Here is a 24,183-nt window from a genome sequence, read left to right as displayed (position 1 = left end):
GAAAAAAATATAACACCTTTTCAAATAGAAAAAAAGCCGGTGTGTGTTTTTCTTGACAAATAATTGGAAACGTGCCTCACACCGTAAAATACCCACCTCAGTCATATCTTCGCAATCTGTGCGGAACGAAGTGTTTTAGCAACAACGCATTTGGGTCAAGTGTTCTATAAGTTTGGTAATTGCTGGGTAATGGAACACAACACCTCCAAAGGTAAAAAAAAAAAAAAAGGACATTCAACTGTCACAAACAAAATAGTACAAGTACTAATCGTAAATAAATGTTGACAAAGCGTTGAGCTTTAGTGAAATGGCGGTAAGGCAGAAGAAAAGCTCGGTGTTACAAATAAACGTTCAAATTTGTTGGGGCTTTCAAGCTTTAGAAAAGGCAGAGAGCAGCCGAGCTGCTCAAGTTCACGCTTCAAAGTGTTTATTGATTTATTTCTCTGATAATCAAAAACTAAATCCTCCTGATGAAAATCGTCTCTGACATCTAAATAGAGCTAATATCAACCAAGTCTTACAAAGACGTTAATCCACTGTTATACTACGTTCCATTTACAGCAAATTAAGGACATAAAAACTACACCCACTAAAGACCAGCCAGGTAACGGTACAAATCTGGGTCAATTTGCAAGGGGTGGAGACTAGCTGTTTCTAAAACCAAGAGTGCATACCTTAATATTCACGCCGGGAGGAAAATGCTCTCCCCCTCTCTCTCTGTCTCTCTATTTAAAGGCAGTGGACACTATTGGTGATTACTCAAAATAGTTGTCAGCATAAAACCTTCCCTGGTATAGGTAATAGGGAGCTGTTGATAGTAAATAACATCATGAGAAACGGCTCCCTCTGAAGTAATGTACTTTTTGAGAAAGAGGTAGTTTCTCACTAATATATTAAAAGACTTCAGGCCAGAAGCCTTTTGTTGGCATCTAAAGGCACACAAATTTATGCAACAAGGGTGTATTTTTCTTTCATTATTTTCTAGCAACTTGGATGACCAATTAAGTCAAAATTTGAACACAGATTTGTTATTTTATGCATATGTTGGGATACACTGGGCTCTGACAATTTCCAAAGGTATCCAGTGGCGGATTTAACAGGTTACAGACTTTATAATCATCGAAATAAAATCTACTTACGAATTGAAGTCATCGTGCATCCATGATCTTTTACAAAATACTCACTTCTGTCTCCCCCAATTAATAACTTGACACCACCCTCGACTGTCATCAGCAAATATGCCGAGCCACGCACTACTTAATTACTTTTATGGTCATCAAACAAAAAACTGGACAGTCAAACAACTGATTACATGCGCAGTAGTTTCGTATGTATGCTTTCATTCCACTCCTTGTTAAATTCGGAAGCAATTTTAGAGAAGGCTGTAATGACGAACAGTTATCACAAAAACCTTGATTTGTAAAAAAAAATTGCTCATTAGGAGTGGAATGAAGAAATTTGTGGGTTTTTTTACTTTAAAGATTGCTAGTAATTTGCATGAATGCAAGCTACACATTACGTCAGTACATAATCTTCTTTGCATTGAAGCTTGGAAGGGAGGTCGTTAATTCTGTGAGGCCTTCATACAATTAATGAACAACAAGGTCCATCAGTTATGAAAATTCCACAATATCACACACAAAAATCCATATTAATTTAACCCTCCTACTATTGGTCTTTGTCTCACGATGATTTTGTCAATATCTGTGTTTGTGGAGCGTTTCATTCAGCCTGTAACTTGCCAGGGTTCACAACCAAGTTTATGATACAACTGGGAAGCGACAGGAGAGTAATCACCTTAAAGACACTGCACACTATTGGTAATTGTTAAAGACCAGTCTTCTCAACTTGGTGTATTACAACATGCATAAAACAACAAACCTGTGGAAATTTGAGTTCATTTGGTTTTCGAAGCTGCGAGATAATATCGAAAGAAAACACACCCTTGTCTCACATCACAATATTTTATACAATCAACCTCTCCCCATTACTCGTCACCAAGTAAGGTTCTAATAATTATTTACCAATAGTGTCCACTAGTGTACCAATAGAGTCCACTGCCTTTAAAGGCAGTGGACACTACGGGTTATTACTCAAAATAGTTATTAGCATAAAACCTCACTTGGTAACGACTAATGTGGAGAGGTTGATAGTATAAGTCACTGTGAGAAACGGCTCCCTCTGAAGTGACATAGTTTTTGAGAAAGAAGTAATTTTCCACAAATTTGATTTTGAGATCTCAAGTTTAGAATTTGAGGTTTCGAAATCAAGCATCTAAAAGCACACAACTTTGTGTGACAAGGGTGTTTTTTTCTTTCATAGTTATCTCGCAACTCCCACGACCAATCAAGCTCAAATTTTCACAAGTTTGTTATTTTATGCATATGCTGAGATACACCAAGTGAGATGACTGGTCTTTGACAATTACCAATAGTGTCCACTGTCTTTAGGGGGGTGCCACTTATTTCAAATAAATAATCAACCTCAAAGGAAACCGACTCAGTAAATTTAAATAATTTTGGGATGAACAAAGACAAATTGACTAGAGCACGACTTGAGCCCCAACCGCTGGGAGCTGATATTACTCTTAAAATAGTCTACATTGTAGGATAGAGGGGAAACATGAACCAGGCAAAGCGATCCAAAGATATGCAATAATAGTACTGTGGAATAAAGCTTTTGGAATGATTGTTTGGTTCTACATCTCAGCAAAGCACAAGTGAATGAATGAGAAGAAGCAGAAAGTTTGGTTTTCACCTGATATGAGGAACCAGGTCGGACACACTCAAGCCTGACATTTCAGGGAGGCAGTAATGGCGGTTGCCCCCATGCCGTCTGGTCAATGTGTTGGTGCCCTTGAAATGCTCCCGTAGAAATTTACAATTTTCATAGGGCGCCCTTTATCAAAGAGAACATGCCTTGGTGCCCTTGAACTTTCAAAAATGAAGCATACAGGCATGCACACTGGTGGCACAATTACCACAAAAATACCTGTAGAAAAGACAGAGGCTGGCTACAAACCTACGATGGGAAAGAGGTTGTATAACAAAGATCCCAACCCTTTACCAACTCTATGTAATAGAGATAAAAGAGAATGCATATTCCCTCATTTCTCACTGGGAATCTATGCCCCCTGACACTTGGTTTGTCCCAAATACATATTTGTGTGCAACATTAGAACACCGACTTAAAATAATAAACAGACCCCCAAATATAGCGATTACATGCCATGGAATTCCTCGACAAGAGTTTGAGGCAATTTGGAGAACATGAACTGAAATGTATCTCAATCCGTTGGCAAGGCGGCAGATCTTATGATGACAAAGGTCTTATAAAAGTAATGGTTTGCAACTTTCGAAGTGGGAATACAATCTAGTCAAGTTTGCAGGAGACACTATGTACACGATACCCTCTCTACTGAGTAGTGGTGGTTCTGAAAAGAACCGGTGGTTAAAAGTTCAACTCGAGACAAGATGGGAAATGCTCTCTGCATGAAACATTCCTCAGATTGTGTTTTTCAATTCTGGATATTCTTCCTACAAGGCCATCTCCAGATTTTCTATGACATCTCAAAAATTCTACCACCTTTAGAAATTAAATTTTCTCAACTAAGCTTTTTTGTGAATTGTCTTTCATAGAATATTTAACATATATATCTTTCTTACATATTTCCATATGTGTGTAGCTAGAGGTATTGGTATTGAAGGCCTTTGGGCCGCAGTTTAATTCTGGGCATATGCCTCTGGTTTACTTTAATTTTGTACCAACTCTCTTTTAATGTGTGTGGTTTGTATGTGTTTTAAATGCCAAATAAATAATAATAATAACAATGCTTCCTTGAGACTGAGAATTGAAAATTTTGTGTTTCTGGTCAAGACGGGCAATGTTTGCCCAGACTCGTGTTTTTCAACACAAAAACATAACACAGATAATTGGCAGTAGGTAATTGGCAGTGATTTGTACTCAATACCAGCTGTTAATAATTTGACAAAATTATGAATGTGATTTCCTGTTGTTTGCTTTAAAATAAGTTTGTGAAATGCCTACAGGGTTTGTGTGACTTCTGAAAATAACTGGTCAAACAGTTGATTGCAACTCATGCATATTTTTTCTTCTGATCGTTGTTCACATTCCTGAGGGTCATAAGGCAGAAGTTTGGAATTGGGATCATTTTTAACCTTGTTAATCACATCCGAATTCCATCCGTCTATCGAACAAATATTTAGGGCAGACTTCTGCTAGATTTCAAGGCAAAGGTGAGGGGGACTATTTCTGCAAAGATAACTTTTGATCATAGAGGATGTGACAACATTGGTAACATTGTCCACACATTATTGATTAGGCCGTCTGTGGTTTTGAAGCCCGACTTTAAAGGCAATGGACACTACCATTGGTAATCACTCAAAATAACTATTATCATAAAACCTTACTTGATTACGAGTAATGGGGAGAGGTTGATAGTATAAAACATTGTGAGAAACAGCTCCCTCTGAAGTGACGTAGTTTTTGAGAAAGAAGTAATTTTCCACGAAGTTGATTTCGAGACCTCAAGTTTAGAATTTGAGGTCTCGAAATCAAGCATCTGAAAGCACACAACTTCGTGTGACAAGGGTGTTTTTTGTTTCATTATTATCTCACAACTTTGATGACCAATTGAGTTCAAATTTTTCACAGATTTGTTATTTTATGCATATGTTGAGATACATTAACTGTGAAGACTAATCTGTGACAATTACCAATAGTGTCCACTGTCTTTAAGTATCAAACTATAGTTTACCAAAAGAAATCAGTTAAATTCCAGCCTCCATTGTGCTGAAAAACAGCAACATGTACATATAAATTCTTGTCACTTAAAAAAAAACATTTCGTAGATCGTTTCCTGATATTTTTCTTATCATTTTTCTTCCTCAGTTCCCCCGTGGTGCAAACCAACACTTCGCACTCCAGGTGCTTTGCAAGTCCCAGGGGCCTCAGTTGGGACTCTCTCTCTCAATTGCCTCGGTGGGTCAAGAAACCACCTCTGCCCCACCAGCAAGTCAGCCCTTTCCAACAATGAGACAATGACGTCGGACGCTGTATCCCCAAAAATATTTGCTTGTAGATAACATACTTTCTTGAGTCATTCATTCAAAATGGAAGAAGCCAATTTTTGTGTGTGTTAAAAGTAGGCTTATAGATTGTTTTTTTCTAAACATAATGCTGATTTATAGGCAAAATCATCTACACAAATACAATTAAATTCAAATGTGAAAGTGTACAGGAACCATTCAGAAACATTAGTTTTATAACTTTCTTATGCTCATTCTCAGTCTTGAGCAGCAACAATACAAGTACTCAAGAGGGCTTTGTACTCAAATTCGAGTTAGAGGTACTTGTCATTGTTCATATATTATTTTTGAAAATATAAAAATTCCTTTCAGATTGAAATATTTGTCATAAACCATTTCGGTCAACAGCTGCTATTGTTGTGGGGTTCACCGATGTGACAATTACCGCCAATCTTTAAGTGCAGACAGTGCAGCGTATCCGTTACAGGGTGGAAATCCTCACATTTTTTGGTCTACCCTCCTTAATGCTAAGGTGTTCACCCCTCCCATTGCTGGCATAGCATCACGTTTTCTTAATCTACGCACTACGCAGTTCATTCTACATTTTTAGTACAGTTAGTACTCTTGAAGCCTCGGGTCTTCAAATGGGGTGGGACAGGAAACCTTACCTCATGTCTTAAAGGGTTTGGGTACTTTTTGTACGACACAAAACACAAATGTTCACAGATTTACATTAAACTTACACGGTTTAAAGAAAATGGTGGTAGAAAACTTACAAATATAATTTGCTGAGGTTATGACAAATAGTTTAATCTGAAAGCAAGTTTCATTTAAAAAAATGTATGAACCATGGTAAGAACAGGAAATCTCCAGAAGTGACAAGGCAGGCGAGAAATCACTGAACCAACTTGACTGCCCTTAGCAACCAAAATGACATGGTAGATCACTTCAAAGGGTCCATTAAAAAAGAATACCCCTCAAATTATAGGCAGAGAGCCATGACTCTTCATTCAATTGTCGACAGAGAAAATCAGAAAATTAAAACACAATGAAAGGTACTAAAAACGGGGTCACGTTCTGCATTTAAAATCACAAACAAAGAGGCTGCCGCATCTAATCCCTAGATATTCAAACAAACCTGAAGTCAAGGTTAGTTGGAGAATAAAGTCAAAGTGTAATCACCCTCCAAAGAGAAAACATATCTAGCCAGGCGGACGGCTCCTGCTATTCATTAAAATCATGCCAATTTGTAGGCACTTTAGTACTGTAGACGGACAATACAGGAGGGCGGAATCAACAACCATTGATAAAAACAAATCCACAATGAAAGTCAAATAGTGAGAACTGCAGGAGATAAAAAGAGTACATCGAGTATGACTTCCAGCAGGTCCGAAAAAACTTTTTTTTTTAACTCAAATTACTTTCACACTTTACTTTTACCAAACCAATTTGTAGGCACTTCAATACTGTAGACGGACAATACAAGAGGTCGGTATCAACAACCATAGATAAAAACAAATCCACAATGAAAGTCAAATAGTGAGAACTGCAGGAGATAAAAAGAGTACATCGAGTATGACTTCCAGCAGGTCCGAAAAAACTTTTTTTTTTAACTCAAATTACTTTCACACTTTACTTTTACCAAACCAATTTGTAGGCACTTCAATACTGTAGACGGACAATACAAGAGGGCGGTATCAACAACCATTGTTAAAAACAAATCCACAATGAAAGTCAAATAGTGAGAACTGCAGAAGATAAAAAGAGTACATCGAGTATGACTTGCAGCAAGTCCGAAAGAAACCCTTTTTCTTTTTTTAACTCAAATAAATATCCACACTTTACTTTTACCACACCAATTTGTAGTTTTTAATACTTTTAAAACAGACAATAAAGGAGGGCGGAACCAACAACCATTGACAAAAATAAATCCACAATAAAAGTCAACTTGGTCAAGAGTGGGAACTGCTAAGCTGAAGATAAAAAGATTTCAGACCTAGAGAAATACTCTGTTTGGGTCAAAAAGTCTGGCCTTTAACTGTTTTTTTGCATTTAGCATGGGTCCTTTTGGTTGGTAAGCAGTTTGCAACAGCTAATTCTATTTATTTTTTTCTATGATGAAAATAGTTCCTATTATGACTTTTGAGGCATCTAAAAGCACACAAATTTATACAACACAGGTTTTTTTTTCTTCTTTCATTATTTTCTTGCAACTTCCAGGACCAATTGAGTCAAAATTTCCACAGATTTTTTATTATTTTATGGTTGGGATACACCAAGTGAGATTACTGGTCTTTAACAATTACCAAAGGTATTCAACTCTAGTCAGAAAGCCTGTTATCCCTAACACCAGTGGAGACTATGTTATCTGTGACTGAACTGCATTGAACAAAAACCCTGTCATCCATTTTCTATGAGGGTCACAATATCAAAGCCGACACCGCCTGTCATGTGCCATTACACCCTTTCACTAGGCACAAGCACAGAACTTTTTGGCACTTTCGCCTTTAGTCAACCTAAAACAAACTTAACGATCCTGAAAAGCTGCTAATGGTGTCTGGGATCAGTTGGAGACAGAGCAAGGAATAATTAATCAGCATTTTGGGTAAACTTCTCGCCCCGAGGCAAATTATTAGAATTGTTAAGAGGAGACTTCGAAACCAGGGACTGAATAGAAACACATTTCAGAAGTATTTCATGATTGTAAAAGAGTTTACATTTCCTAAGCATACAGAACTGGAACCAAGATAGGAATTTTTCTAGCACTTGCGTTGTTCTCGTTATAGCATGCTAACAGTTCAAAAGGTAGTAGCGTTTTAGAGATTTCAGCGGAAATTTGTAGCGGTTATGTCCACGTAGGAAAAACAAGCTGTATCTGAAATACACAACTGTCATATTGAAAATCTTTTGAATCTTTTTCTGTAAAACCACACGCCTCAGGAGAAAATTGCTTCTCAAAATCTTATACATTATCGTTAGCTGCAGGTGCTTTTTAGGTAAGATTTTACAGTGATTCATTTGGAAATTACCAAAGGTATAGGCATACCCTCCTGTTAAGCTTATTGGATCATCGGAGTTACAGTACAAGAAAATTGTGCAAAAACCCTCATGTGAATTACACTTGTATTGTGCACACTGTTTAACAACACATTATAACTCCTTCAGGTTTTTGATAAGTCATTCCACATACCTCTATTTTTGGAATACTCCACCGTTGCCATATACTCCGATGCAGGAAATCCAACAGCAAACTCCTGCTCCGATTTGATACCGTCGTGACCGATCCCATTGGCAAGCAATTTCTCAGGGGTCTTTCCATTGGTCAATGCCTGGCCGTAACTGGACAGTGTGGGCAACTGGACCCCCTGGCCTACCCCGCCCTCCTCGCTCCTGATGACCTCTTGCTTAATAATACCATTGGTGTGGTTGGTAGGCACCGGGGTGTTGGCGTTGGATGGCGGGCAAGGCGTGCCGCTCAGCACACGGATGGGCGGTATGGAACGATTGTTCAGCATCATGGTATTAACTGGCGTGTTGACGCCACTGTTGAGTTGGCCGTCACTGCTGTAGCCATCCATAGGTGACGAGCCATTCATCTTGAAGTCTTTTACTCTGAATAACAAAAAAGAAATTTATCAAAAATCAACATACCGTTCTTCCTTTTTAAAATCAAAACTAGATTTGGCTGCTGCAAACTGTTATCAATTAAAAAGGACTTATGGTATAGATGCAAAAAAATAGTTGATGGCCTGACGCTTCGACCCTTGCAGAGTCTTTCTCTTTAGCCTTCAAGAAAGACTGCTAGGTTTAAAACGTCAGACCATCAACTTTTTTTCTATTTTATTTTTGTATTTGTTATAATAATGGGTTAGGGTTGCTTACAGCTTAGGGTTAACATTGGGAGCCTTTTCGGGGGACGCTTTTTACAGTTCAACCCAACTTTTTTCTTCAGAAAACTTGCACAAACTTAGAACTCTGTAAACAATGGTCAATTACCGAGGATTTCTGATCATTCCTACCAAACTTCTCAAAATCTATGGGTTCTTCAGTTTAATATCTATCCAATTAACAATCTCAGACCAATCTCAAAGGTCTTTGGGAAACTGCTTTATAAGACTGTGCTCTTTAGATGCATTTTAACTGTGTACAGTACACGCTAGCGCCAGATACTGCCTTCTCGTTAACTTCAGTCTCGCTACTCCTTGAGTAAACCGCATTGATCCAAGAACCAACGATGAGAGAATCATGGATGAACGGCCATCCATCGAGCAGTTTCAGCGAGATTCCAAACGCTGCCTGTAAACTCTTTCACAAACTTTCTACATCAGCAGGAAACACGTGTAATACTTTGTCCGCATCAATTGGTGCACTTTTTTTAACCGAGAGCAGCGCAAATCAATCAGGCGAAAACGACAGGCAAGCTTCTCCAGTCTAGCTACCGTAATCTTGTCGACTTGTCCACACAGCAAATCTCATCCGGAAAAAAATCAAAAACCTATTAAAAGAGACACGGTACCAGTATATATCCAAGAGGTCTGAATTTGGAAAGGCAGGAAATTGAAGAGGGACATACTCTACTCATTACAAAAGGTTCAGCGATCAATGCGACAACGTACACAGACATGGCATCATTGATTTAGCCCCTTACCCTACAGTACAACTTGTCCCCACACAGGTCGAATGGAGACCAGACTGAAAAGGGAGAAAAACCTTGATATACTTTGTGTTTCCTGAAGTCGATTATCCTTTTTAAAAGTAAATAGGCCAACCCTGAACCTGTGAATTGCAAGAGAAAAATAGACCCACTAAGTGACCCCTTAAAAGCCCTGGGCAAGGTAAATAATTCTGTATTATATGAATATTGATGCTATTGAAAGTATTTTGGCTTCCTTTTTTTCTCGCGATAGTTGACACCGCCAAACCATCCTATGACGTCAATTGAAAAGTTTACTGATTCTCTTTCTGTCATCGAACTTTTGATACAAACTTTGTATATAATTATAAATCCAAGGGCAGTGGTGTAGTACATAACAAGTGTCCTGATTGGTCAGTACATGATATATATGCCCCTCTTTTATTGACCATTGCGAGTGTACACTAGGATCTCTAACTGTCTATTTAATTTTGCAGGGATGAGTGACGCTGAACTCTGAGGGCAAAGCATGCAGGCTTGAAAACTTGCGAGCATGAAACCCAATATTAACATTTATCTTAGGTTTTAAAAGCCCTACTCTGCAATCTGGGGCAGTATTAATTATATGATTATATCTTCATTTCTTTAAGAATTTGATCTTTAAACAAGGGGGGAGTAAAAACAAAGACATCCCATCCCTGATTTTGCCGCCTTCGTTAATAAATTTATCGCCCTTCTTTTCCATAATTATAGCCAACCATTGAAAGAAAGGTTTGAAATACCTACTGAGTTGTCTGCCCCAAGCCCAGTAACATTGGGCCTGCAACTTCACAATCGAACAAATCAAAATAGAGTGCGTTCGTTTAGCTTCCCTTGGTCGACCCCGCAGTGCTCACTCGGGCGAGCCCCTGACAAGAGCTAATCAAACGATCACACTCGCCCTCTCGTGGTAACGCCATGCACATCGGATCACCCCCAAGTTACCCACTCCACAAGCAGGGCACTGGGGGCTGACCCGGGTGAGCCCCGTCAAAGCTATTCGAACGTACCGGGGCAGACCGGGGTCGACCCAGGGAAGCTAAACGAACACAACCATAGTTAGTGGATTGATGTTTCAACCCTAGCAGGGTCTTTCTCGAAGGCTAAATCTAAAAAAGCCTTTGAGAAAGACTCACTAGCATTGGCAAGCTTCAAAATGTCAGGCCATTAGCTTTTTTTTATATATATACCATAGGGTCCACTCAGCTGGTAAGCAGTTTGCAATACTTAACTCGATCTCAATCAAACAAATCCAATTATCTCTTTGTGTTGCCCCCAAAACAAACTTACTACTTTCAAGTCTACTCATTTATTTGTGATGTTGTATCACAGATTTGCACCCTTTCTCTACACCATCACATAGGAAGACATAAGACATAAGAAAACTTAAATGATCTCCAAAAAGAAGAAATTGCATTGCACAAAAAAAATTCTAAAAAGCACCACAAACATCAAAAGTTACAACAGGCAGATACAAAATAGCACAATATACATGTACACTGCACAAAGATAGAATAAAAACAAAAAACCCAGACAAGCCACATTCGCAAAGGCTTCTCATCCACGATGACCACAATGTCCAAGATGGCCGCCATTACATTATAGACCTTTCTAGAGCAATGTCACAGCCCGGGTTCTTGCCAACCAAGGTTGGAAAATAATGGAGCGCTATATTTGCAAATTATCTGAAACAGGTAGCCCTAGTTTGTAGCAATGTTTTATACACAATATTGCATTTTTACTTTATTTTTGAGTGGATTTACTGATTTATAGGCTTTGTTTATAATATATACAATATTAAATAGTACAAGTAGAGTAGATGGCCTTAGCTTTCGATCCAAACTGGACCTTCGTCAGAGACATAAACAAGTATATAAAAAAACGTATCCATTTATAGCAAAAAGAGGAGCAAAGGATTAAGGGAAGACTGTTTTCATAAATAAAATATATTTAAAAAAATCAGTGCACCGCCCAAAAATGTACGAGCAAACATGTTATTTATTTTACTTGGCCTTACATAGAAGTTCAAGGCATTTTGTATGGTGTGATCCCGCACCTTGGTATCAAAGTCTCAAACAACAGAACAGTGCCTCATAGGAAAAAAAAAACACCATTTGTATTTTTCTTCTGTTGAGAGCGTTTCTGCAGCCAAGCGGAATTAATCCCCCTCTCCATGCTAGGTGAATCCACAACCTTGATTGTCCTTAATGTTTCATTCTCGTTTTCTATACAGGCTGCCAGCACTGGCGCGTAATCTACTCAAGATGTTAACCCTTCTAAATGCGCCCTATTTTTTACGGCGTGAGGGCTCTCTCGAACATTTGTATCACTTGTGAGGGTCTACGCGATTCGTCCTACACAGTTTTAATCAGCGTTCTGTCACTTTTGTTGTGATGTAGTTTTAAGTCGCTTTAGAGATGGGTTGTGACGGCTCCTTTAAAGACAATGGACACTATTGGTGATTGTCAAAGACCAGTCTTCTCACTTGCTGTATCTTAACATGCATAAAATAACAAACCTGTGAAAATTTCAGCTCAATCGGTCATTGAAGTTGCGAGATAATGATGAAAGAAAAAACACCCTGTCACACGAAGTTGTGTGCTTTCTAATGCTTGATTTCGAGACCTCAAGTTCTAAATCTGAGGTCTCAAAATCAAATTCGTGGAAAATTACTTCTTTCTCGAAAACTACGTTACTTCAGAGGGAGCCGATTCTCACAATGTTTTATACTATCAACCTCTCCCCATTACACGTTACCAAGTAAGTTTTTATGCTAAAAATTATTTTGAGTAATTACCAATAGTGTCCACTGCCTTTAAAGGTATTATAGTCAGTGATGGATATGATGTCTTTGGTGGTAATGTTCCAGTCTTTAAAGGAACGTTACAGAGTTGGTAAGAAGCAAAAATCGTGAAGATCACAGGTTTACATAAAACTTACACGATCTAATGATGAAGATAGTAGAAAACATCCCTTGAAATATTTCTCTCTCAAATTTCATATTTTATGAGAAATAAATAATCTAATTTCGCGTTAATTCTGTAATGTTCTTTTAATAACTGTCCACCCAAAACAATAATTAAATCAGAAAAAATTCTGATAAATCACGATGTGTGTGTGTGTATTTGTGTTGTTGTTTTGTTTTATTTGTTTTGATCTACTTTACACTGAAAAAGTGCACCTAGACAATTCAGGAGATAAATTGATTTAAGATGTGGAAAAATTGACATTGCTATTGAATTAGTTTGAACTTTCTTTTCCCCTAATTCCAAGAGCAACATCCATCCTTCAACTCTGGAGCTAATGCTATTAACACGCTCAGCAGACAGCCTGCCAAATGCTGTTGACAGTCACTATGACAACACTTTCATTAATCCTGCCTTGCCAAAACCACAGGTTTCAATAACAGCCTGGCATACTGTGGACAAAAGGGGGGGAGTTGAACAAGACGCTAAGTCTAGCAACAATGGGACCAGCCTAGGGTGCCCTGAAGGCATTATAAACTAGAGTCAAGCATGGCTCACTATGCCACAGTTATATGCAGCAGGTATTAATCTCTTGTGTGAACTATTTAGTTATGGGTCAACTTGATGGGATAGAAAGTTTTCACAACTGGGGAGGTTTTTTTTCTTTTTAAGTAAAGGCATAGGCATGCACAGGAAACAAATAATAAGCAAACAAAACACAAACCACACTAAAAAGTGACGTCGGGAAATTGTATTGTAACGAGAACTTTCAAAAATGAATCATCTTAAAAACTGTTTTTTCTTTTACTTTAATCAGGCCTGGAGTTTCACAAAGGCCACAGCCTCTGTTGCCCTGGTATTTGCCTTGGTGCCCCAACAAAAACGTTTACCATAGAGAGACCAAGAATTTCCTGTTTTGTTTGAAAACAAATTCTGAATACGAAGAACAAACATACTTTACCAACCATAGTTCCAAAAACACAAATTACTCCAACATAAACTACGCTCCATGCATGCCAAATTTTTAAGAAAACACACAGTTTTTTCCTCTTAATCTTCGTGCAAGTAAGTGTACTTAAAAAACAGAGCATTCACTTAAAAACAAACCTAGACAACTTTCCCAAAAGATCCCCCCCAAAACAGGATCCCTGTTCCATCATTTTTAACCTTTTAACAACAAAGACTGTGATACCATACTGGGAATTCAGGTTAATGGAATAAACAACAGTTTACCTGAGTTCATTTTCAGTGTCTGCATGATGAAGACACCACAGTTTACAAGACCTCGATGTTTTCTCGCAACACAACTATTTAAAGGCACTGGACACCTTTGGAATTGTCAAAGACCAGTATTCTCACTTGGTGTATGATCCTAACAATGCATAAAATATCAAATTTATGTGAAAATTTGTAAGAGAAAGAATAATGAAAGAAAATAAACACCCTTGTTGCACAAATTTGTGTGCTTTCAGATGCCTAAAAAAGGCTTCAGACCTAAAGTCTTTTAATATTTGAGTGAGAAATTACCTCTTTCTTAAAAACTATATTAGTTGTTACTCCAGATGAAGCCGTTTCTCACAGTGTTTTATACTATCAACAGCTCTCCATTGCTTGTTACAAAATCGGTTTTTATGCTAACAATTTTATTTTTATCTAATTTCAAATATCCAGTGCCTTTAAATTCAAGGCCGGAACAAAATTGTTGGTAAGAAAATTTACTGCCAGCGCTGCCTTAATGTTTACTTTTCCAGGTAACTTGACAGAACAAACAACAAAAAGAGTAACCTACAAATGTATTCAAAGTGTCGCTGGACATGTGGGATCATGGTTGGATCATAGAGTATAGCTCCATGGTTGGATGAAGGCAACCCTCACTTTTTACATTCAAGGTGGGAACAACATTTTTGGTGAGAGAATTTACAACAACTAGCGCTTTAATATGTTTACTTTTCCAAGTAACTTGACAGAAAAACAAGGTAACCTGTTGTGTAGGCCGGAAAGTATGAAGCAATCCTGAAATACATGTAGTCCTTAGTCACCTTTTCAGGGAAACACTAAAACAAACCCAAGGTTATCCGATAACCAGTCTACCACAGAACAAGGAATGACACAAAGGCTTTGCCCTTGATTAGGGGTAAGTTATGTAATAGATGGAATTCTTGTAGTTGGTCATTATTATCTTAGTCAATACACAACATTGGCAAACAATGACTCAGTCTACAAACTGGTGTAGTCTCCTACGATTGCATTGTACCGCACGGAAATCGATCAGGGGCAGCACTAGTCTTGGTTCAAGATGTTCTTGTGAGTTGGTAAAACATGTATGGTAATATATGCTATTACTGATAGCATAGACCCTACTAGACCTATTGCTTTGGATTCTGAAAGGGCAAGGGCACCATGGCATTTTTCCTGTAGGGCACCCAATGAGAAAATTGTAAATTTCTATTGTAGCATTTCAAGGGCACCAAGGCAATGACCACGGGGCATGTAGGCAATCGCCTTTGGTGACTCTGTGAAGTATCAGGCCTGCCCTACATGTATTGCTCAATGCTACACACATTGCAACTGTTCTACCGATATAGGGCAATTTTGTTAGCCGCAATCCTGCCAGCAAGTATGGCGTGGTTTGGGGATCTGGAAGTTTGTCAACAGCGAAAGAACGCTAAGACAATTAAGTCTCAATCCTCTAAATACTATATCCCACAAAATGGCTCTAAAGTTCAAAGCAATTACTCACTAATTAAACATACAAAAACATTTCACTCAAGAAAGTTGATTCTCGATCGATAGCTTAGAAAGAGTAGTGCGAAGAAAGGAATACCAAGAGATGTAAGCGAGACTGTTCTTTATTCTTTTTGTGGTAGACCTATTCCCAAGAATCGTAAGGGTAAAGTGACGGTCATGTTTACCAAAGTGTGGTTTCTTCAGCTTGAATCAATGACACTTACTGTTCTCAAACGTACTGCTTCAAAGATATATTCCCATTTCTAGTGACCCGCCCTCATTGGTGGCTCAAATTTACGGGTCACAAAATCCGGGGGAAAAACTTATATTGAAAACAACAACTCTAATTCTGAAAACATGCTCCCTGACCCTTCAGTAGTTTTCCTCGTCCAAGCAATAAGTAAACCCTTTGAAACCCAATAATATTTGCTTAAAGGGTCTTTTAATTTTCCGCCGGTGCTTTCTTCACTACAGAATGGTTCCAAAGGTCCACATAAATGGCACTTACATCACGGATACAGGACGCTCACACATGAATTAAGCCACTCAATGTATGATAAATCATACTGATTATTGGTTTGTTTGGAACTTTGTTCTGAGTGCGGGAATCGGGCGCGAGCATTGACTTTTGACACGATCAGTGTCACAGGTGCGTGCCCAGACATTAAAGGCACTGAACACCTTTGGTAATTGTCAAAGACCACCAGTTCTAACTTGGTGTATCCCAACATGCATAATATAAAAAATCTGAGAAAATTTGGACTCAATTGGTGATCGAAGTTGCAAGAAAATAATGAAAAAAAAAAAACCCTAGTTGGACAAATTTGTGTGCTTTCACTAAACAAATATTAAAAGACGAACAGGCCTGAAGCATTTCAGAGGGAGCCGTTTCTCACAATATTTTATACTACCAACAGCTCTCCATAGGTAGTCACCCCAGATAATTCTCAGAGGCAATGAATGCGATTGACTCCATGCCCCCTGGTTATTGCCTTGGTGCCCTTGATGCTCCAGAAGAAATTTACAGTTTCCTCATAGGGTGCCTTTTACTGAGGAGAAAATGCCTTGGTGCCCTTGCCCTTTCAGAAATGAAGCATACAGGTCTGGGTTTGTACCAAGTAAGTTTGTATGCTATAATTATTTTGAGTAAATACAAATAGTGTCCAGCGCCTTTAACTTTGGAGTATAAATTAGGGGTAATCATGGTTTATCTGGTGGGTCAGGTATGAACAACAAGAAAGATCCGCGTTCAGATTTCCCGCACCGAGGGAACAGATGCTGAAATGGTGATTCAAAACAGACAGATAATGCCATCTCCAGTGTTTGTTTGTATTTTGTATCCGTGTTTGTTTACAACATATGCAATCAGAAATAGCAACAAAGGGTTCCGCTAAGAGATTATTACAAGTTGCCGAGCAATGTGATAAATTGAATTGAGTAACATACGTGTAGTTTAATAAATGTCATTATCAACGGCTTGGCATAGAGGAGCGCCTTTGATAAATTTGCTTAAATTTGATTAATATTATCTTTTAACAGATAAGTTTCTCATTAAAACAAACATCAGAAGTCCGACAAATCTATCATTCACAATGTAGGCTAAATTGTAAAATTACAAATGTTTCAAATATTTATTCTCAGTTTGAATTTAAAATCAACATATTTTTCATGTCAACTGTTCACTATGTATCCACAATACAGAAGGCCTCATTGTAGAGTTCCTTTTTTACCGCAGATACAGTGATTGCAATGATGCTTGCAAGGAATTTCCTCATTGAGAGGGCAAAGCCATTTTCATTTTGCAAAGGGAACTTCCACCAGTAAATCTTATAGTCTAAGGGAAAAGTTTGAAGGGGCACCAAGCCAATACCAGCGGCAAAAGTGGCTATGTAACTCAAGTGCAAGTCGGACCTGACTGATAAACAATCTAGTGTTGCAAAATCAGAACTTTGCTACTTAAAACTCACCACGGGCTGCCTCATTGTACGCATCCAGTATGCACAAAAACATAGTCACTATACTTTGCTTAGCAAAATTGGCTTGACGAAATCATTCCCTGGACTTCCTGATGAGTGTGAAACATTTGAATGCACCAGGATCACTGTATTCTAAAAGATTTCCTCAACCAGGAATGTTTTTTATTAAAAATTGTTTTGTTTTCACTGTAAGTGATTTTTTTATATAGAAACACAAGAAGGGCATGCATAAAATTGTAACTAAACCCCAACTTAATTTTGGTTCTTTTCAAGCGCAAGTGCACACATCAGATCTGATTCCTGCCTCACCCTGCCCAAGACAAGAATAGAATTAGCTTGGATGAAGGATTGGTATGCAAGCAGGAAGCTATTCATGTCAACTGCATGCTGCTTAGCTCTGTATCCAATGACAACAGTATGGAACCTGCCAAGTAATATAGTACATCTGTCGTTTAAAGGTGCAGTTACAGTGTGGAGAGAAATTTACCCTTTACCAACCCTGCTAGAGCCTAGTAAGATAAGATTCGGGAGGTTTATTTGCACCAAACACAAGCAAGAACGTGAACATCAGAAAATTTTGTTGTTTCTAGGTGACGTCACCACTTTGGGCTTATTTCATGACATATGACGTCTGCACATTCGTACTTGACGTTAAAAATGGGAACTGCACGTTTGCTTAAAACGTGAGATTTTTACAACAACATTTTCTAATGTTCACGTTCACTTTTTACTACTTCCGTAACAATAAAAATCATAATATTGGTTACTAATATCTACCCATTCCAAGGACGAAACAATAATAGTGAAGTGTCTTGCAAAGGACCCATGTGTCAAGACAGGGACTCGAACCCACACTCTGCTGTAAATCAGATTACACCAGGAGCTTGAGTCCACTGTGCTTGACTGTTTGGACACGACACGCCACCTATCAGCCTAGCTTGATGTAGGTATTTGAGACCACTTTGCATGAAACGCAGAAATTTCACCTTTGTGCAAAAACAAACCCTAGCAAACTTTACATTAATGCAGTAAAAACTTGTACAGGTAGGCCTACATGATATTTCTCTCAAAAATAAAAAAATTGTCTATCAATCACTTAAAAAGTGAAAACTTGTCATGGAGGTCTCACGCCTTCGTCAAGCGCTACCATAAGCTACAAAATAATGGCCTGCAAAACGAAACCAAAGCTAAACGAAACCAAAGCAAAACGTTGAAGGGAACAAGTCCAAACCACTGGTAACCGGTTTCCTTAAAAGTAAGTTTTCGTGCTTGATCAGCTTCCACAACCCTGTCAACATGTTTTGTAAAGGTAGTTAGTTCCTCCAAAGAAAATGCTTGATGTCATAGGCACTACAATACATTGTATAATCTCTTTGTACAATCCCTTTAAAAGTATACCTACAGTTAGGTGTCTCCAGTTAGTTTGGTCACACCTAATGACATTGACCTCGGCTTTGAATTCACTCTTATTTTGTCATAGTGTATTGGCATGTGGCATGCTTTACTTGTGCTTTCCCGCCCAAAAGCCTGTGGGCTTTTAAAACTTTTCCCTGGACTCAACAATTTGGTGTATTTATAACAGAGGCACCAATATTGAAAATGGTCTGTGACGTACACACTCTGTTTTCGTGTCTATAAACTTCCCCAACTTGTCTATGGGTTTCTTTATTCCTTAAATGCACGTTCACCCCGGCAACAATCAGACTAGTCTAGATTGTAGGATTGAGGAAAACATGCAGTAAGTGGAATAAAAGCTGTTTGAAAGGCCTTTTGATCTACACTGACACAGCAAGAGTGACATCTGAGCTAATTATTTCTGATCATTCTAATGTAATAATATGCTTGGCAACTTCTGCGCTGGAAAAGTTTGGGTCTTTCTTACGGTCTTTTGAGGGTTTTTTTAGGCAGGGGTTGGTTTTCTTGAAACCTCGGTTCATGGGATAAAACTTTTCTGTTAAATAAATCGCTATTTCCAATGATTACTTTCTTTTTACCACCTCAGCTTTTCAACGACTCTTTTCTTTTAATTTATTTTCACTATTGCGCAGGAAAAGTTGGGGGTTTTCTTTCGGTGTTTTGTGTGTTTTGTTTTTGAGGCAGGTGTTAGTTTTCTTGAAACTGGGATAAAACTTTTCAAGGGTAGCATTTCAGTTCAAATTGATGTAACAAATTGATGTTGTCATTGATTACTTTCATTTTACCATCTCTGCTTTCAACGACTCTTTTCTATAAACTTATTTTCGCTACTGCGCAGAAAAAGTTTAGGTTTTTACATCCGTTTCTTGTTTTCAATATTTTTAAGCAGGTGTTGGTTTTATTGAAACCAGGGGAAAAACTTTTACGGGTAAGCATTCAGACCTATTTTAAATGAAAAGTTGTTTCAAATACTTTCGTTTTACCATTAAGCTTATTCCACAGTTTTTTTCTATAAATTAATTTGTATGCCCCAACAATTGAGACTGTGTCTTTTGTCTGGCATGACCACTGATCCTGGACTTGGCAGTCACAGATGACTTCTTCAGCCAAGGAACGAATAATTAGTTTGATATAAACAGGTTTTGTTCAAAACTTCACAGTCACTGCTGCATGAAAGTGAGCGCGCCTAGCGAACCATCCGTTAAGTCGAAGGGGTGGAGTTTAAAAACTCCCCCTTTACATCATGGTTGGAAAACTTTCTTAATAACTCGCCGCTTTGAGACACGCAATATTCCGCTTTAGAAAGCTTGCATGCTAGAAAAAGAAACTCAACCGATCTGACTAAAAAATTGTATAAAAGTACAAATCCCTTACAAAAATAACAGCTTTGCACATTTTACAAATTTTCACCGACAGGGGTTAAATTCTGCTCATGAACTCCTTTTAATGAAAGGCGTAATGATAATCTTATTTAACGCTACACCACACATCACACTTTATCTTTTCTCCAACCATTAACAGCCATTTCGTGCATGAACATTTGGTTTTGTTGAAACTCTTCGCCTGATCCCACCCTCAAGGGAAATCATTATTTTATTTTTTCATAGTTCTTGGGTCTGATGTTCGAGATTTAATTGCTCAGGGGTGGATTTCACAAAGAGTAAGACTAGTCTTATCTCCAGTTAGGACGAGTTACATGTACTCGTCCTAACTTAGGACTTGCCATGCGTTTTTAATGTCTTCTAGGACTAGTCCTCTTTGTGAAACTGACCCCTGGATGACAAGAGACCATGGTATACGTGTTCTTATAGTCGGTTCCTCTATCAACCGTGGGAACCCTGTAATTGCCATAGAGTTTTTTATAAGAACTAGAGGGTGCACTGGCATATGTACACGACCCGGCATGCACGCAGTCGGCCATTTTCTAAGTTGAACAAACGGGCATTGCTTAGCGTGTGTTTGTGCAGCCATTTAGTAAGTTGAAAAAACAGCATCGCGTAGCGTTCAATAAACACATCTCCAACGTGTGTGTCTTATTCAACCCGCATACAGAATGGCGTGCGCATGTCTCCTTGACTTGAACCTCAAGAATGTAACAATTTGGTACACCATTCCAAATAAGGAAAGCAAACTTGTTCAAAAATAGGCCTACCACTAGCAGTCACATGATACAAGTGTGCCCTCAATATTTTCCATTGCAATGCAGGCTGTTCCACAATGGAGCATGGGATGTCTTAAAAGAAACGTGTGCACAGACTGTACAAACTGATTGATAAAATGCCTGGGAAAAAAAGATGACAGTTAACGTTTCTGCAATTATACCCTCCGATCTAGTCTCCAACAACACAGTCAGAGAATTGAGAATTTGATTACACAACGGAAAAGGTTCTTGTCTTGATGTTACATTTTACAATGCAGTTTACCCTTGGTGTATGCATTGGTCATATTCTGAGGACAATACAAATTTATAGAAACCTTCAAGGTGGTCATGGGGCTATAAAAGTTGACAGCATGAAATTCTTCAAGACAGACAGAAATACCAGTACAAGGGGCCATTCCATTAAGCAAGAACATTGGGTGCAGTCAAAACTTCTTCTCCCAAAAAAATCACATATATAGAATGGGATTGGAACAATCTACCACAGCAGTGTCCAAGTTTAAGATAGAGCTTGATGGCTACTGGAAGAAAAATATGATAGGATATGGTCTCAAAAGCGTAAGCCTATAAATGCTTCCATCAATCGTAAGTAAGAAAGTAAGTAAGTAAGTAAATTGGATGAGTCACCGCTGAAGAGAAGGACACACAATTGTCAATGCCACTGCCAAGGTGCATCACAAGGTCCACCAGTAACTTAATTATGAAATTCATTGCCAGAAACTTTGGATAAATTTCCGTACGGCGCCACCACTTTTTCACTCATTTTTACAAAAAGGGATTTCTCATTGAGGTAAATAAGATACTATATTATTTCATATCGAATGAAAAAGTGGTGGCGCCATACGGAAACTTTTCCGAAACTTTTTGTCAAGTGTCTGCTAGTGATAAATTTTTGGCATATTCAAAGGCCTATTAACTCTGCTCTGCCTGGCAAACTTTGCCACAAATAGGCCTACGTAGTTTTAAGTTATAGGCCTACAGTTTTCATAACAACTCCCATGGTCATATATGTAGTAGTAGGCCTACAGCATTAAAAACACCATCTAAAAAATGTTATTGGTCTGGCACTCCATACACTGTACTCAAAGATAAGAATACATGTCATTACAACTACACGTTACACGGCAAATCCCAATGCAATAGAGTTTCCAAGGTAAACTACGACCCACACAACGGACGACCACCACACGAACGTCCAGTCAAGAAAACTTTTGACAACCAAAACTTACCTCCCTTCGTCGTCACCAGATATTCACAGTATGTGTTCCATCCCGGGTACCATAAACGAATCCAAAGTTTAAAATAAAGTCACGGTAATGTTGTTGTTTTTCTCTTAAAAGAAACACCACTGTCTACCGCCAGCCTCCATACTTTACACACACGGCGACTTTTGGTACCAGTGCCCAAAATATCTTCAAACTACCTGTCGTCCGTGAGTGTGTGTTGGTGACCGTTTATTTAGACTTAATGTCAAGCTAGTGTGCCGAGTACCAGGTAATGTTTTCTTGGTGTTTTTGTGGTGCACACTTTTCACGTCGGTGGCTGGCTGGCTGGACAGGGGTAAAAAAATAAGGGGCGGGCCCATGGAAAAAGTTTCTGATACTTTGTTGCGTTTTATTATAACCTTTTCAAGTAATCGAACATAATAAAATTTGCGGTGGAACAAGTAAATTCAGTTCGTTACCAAAAAATCAATTTTAGTTTGTCGAAAGTTATTTGATGATCGAAAATAAGTGTGGAACTAAATAAAAGTTACCAGAGATGCAATTATAACAATAATGATATTTCATAGTGACAAATAGGCCTAGCTCATTGATTGCTGTAACTTCAAAACACACAATTCCACACACTTTGATACCGGGGTCCAATTTCTTATGGTAGAAACTATTGCTTAACACTTCAAAAATTAGCAGGATGACAGTCACAAAAGTGGTAGGCCTATTCGCAGCATGGCTGATTACTCTTCTGCTAAGCATAACTTTGTTTAAGTCTGTTTTTTTTTTAGCTTAAACCGGCTCTATAAACTTGGGCACTGTATGAAATTTTACAGGTTGTTTGTGTACGTGTGATGTGTTTGTTAAAAGAAATGACAAATATAAAGTTAAAAGAAACAAAAACGACTCAAAGCGATGTTTCCATTCGAATTAATTGTTTAAATTTAACAAAATTCCCTGTTCAATGCCAACAGTTACCACTTGTTTAGCAAATAAGTAATAAGAAAATAAAGGATAATAGAACAACAAGATTAAAAATCGGTTCTGTTCTGGTATAGGCTACTTTCTTTAATCTATTGATTGGTCGTTAACTTGATTCAACATTAAATGATTGAAATAGTCACAAAGCTTAGATTTGTGATCAGTTTCCATAGATGGGGCTTGGGGAGGGGGCCTTTTATTGAGTTCTTCTTTCCGTCGCTAAGTTCGAGGTGAGACTTATCTCTCTTTTTTTGGAGAGTGTAGGCCAACAGAGGGCGCTCTCTCAACTTTGCGGTGGACACAAAAATAATAAATCGAAACGCAAGCAAGATCGATGACAGATAGAGGGCGCTATTCCTTTTCGCCCTAGGTTCAGAATTGATTTTTAGGTTTTTTTCAACTTTCAAATAACTGACTCTATTGCTACCTACATGAAGCAACTATTTTAATTTTTAATACTAACATGACTTTCTAAACAACCTAATGGTTTGTTGAAGATTGATGGGGCTGCGCTGGGACCCTTTTAAAGCTCAAGGCCGGCCCCAGGAAGGGGACGGGGGGGGGGGGGGGGGGGGGGGGTAATATTAATCAGCAAGCCTGCAGCTGAAGATGTTTGCGACTGTTTGTGAGTTAAAAACATTTTACGGAATTATTTTTATAACCTAGTCACTCATCATCGAAGGACTATACTATCCATAGAATTTGTTTTTAAAGACGACACCAACAAAAAAAGCTGTTATTCTAACAAAAAACATCAAAATAATGTTCAAATTTGGCTGTGCTCAAGCCTACTAGAAATACCCTAGCTATTGCCTTTAAGTTTGCAATACACTATTGTTCAACTGTTGTTAAAATTATGTCAATATTGAAGTGTTTGGAAATAGATGTGACCCTGAACAAATGAGTTCCACAAACCACAAATCGATAGCGCACGTCAGACAGGGTCGGTGCCCTACCTTCTTGCCACGGTGGTGTATACGCTACCCTTGAAAAGTAAGGCACCAGTCTAGTAACTATAAACCGAA

General features: G+C 38.3%; 1 protein-coding gene across 4 annotated transcripts in view; it reads right to left on the bottom strand.

Moving 5' to 3' along the window:
• The window catches only part of LOC139946200 (zinc finger protein GLIS3-like), a 90,011-nt gene extending 67,579 nt beyond the window's left edge, over positions 1–22,432 (bottom strand). For all 4 annotated transcript variants that reach the window (XM_071943821.1, XM_071943823.1, XM_071943822.1 and 1 more), the window contains exons 1-2: positions 22,193–22,432; positions 8,239–8,660 (exon numbers count right to left, since the gene is read on the bottom strand). In XM_071943821.1, the coding sequence (XP_071799922.1) occupies positions 8,239–8,644 (406 nt within the window). In that variant the 5' untranslated portion in view covers positions 8,645–8,660; positions 22,193–22,432. The remainder of the gene's footprint in view (positions 1–8,238; positions 8,661–22,192) is intronic.
• Between the last annotated feature and the right edge of the window lie 1,751 nt (positions 22,433–24,183).

The sequence above is a fragment of the Asterias amurensis genome, chromosome 13, assembly GCF_032118995.1.
Source record: "Asterias amurensis chromosome 13, ASM3211899v1".
NCBI classification, from domain to species: domain Eukaryota; kingdom Metazoa; phylum Echinodermata; class Asteroidea; order Forcipulatida; family Asteriidae; genus Asterias; species Asterias amurensis.
Note: the sequence above shows the minus strand (reverse complement) of the source record. Positions and strands in the feature narration are given on the sequence as shown.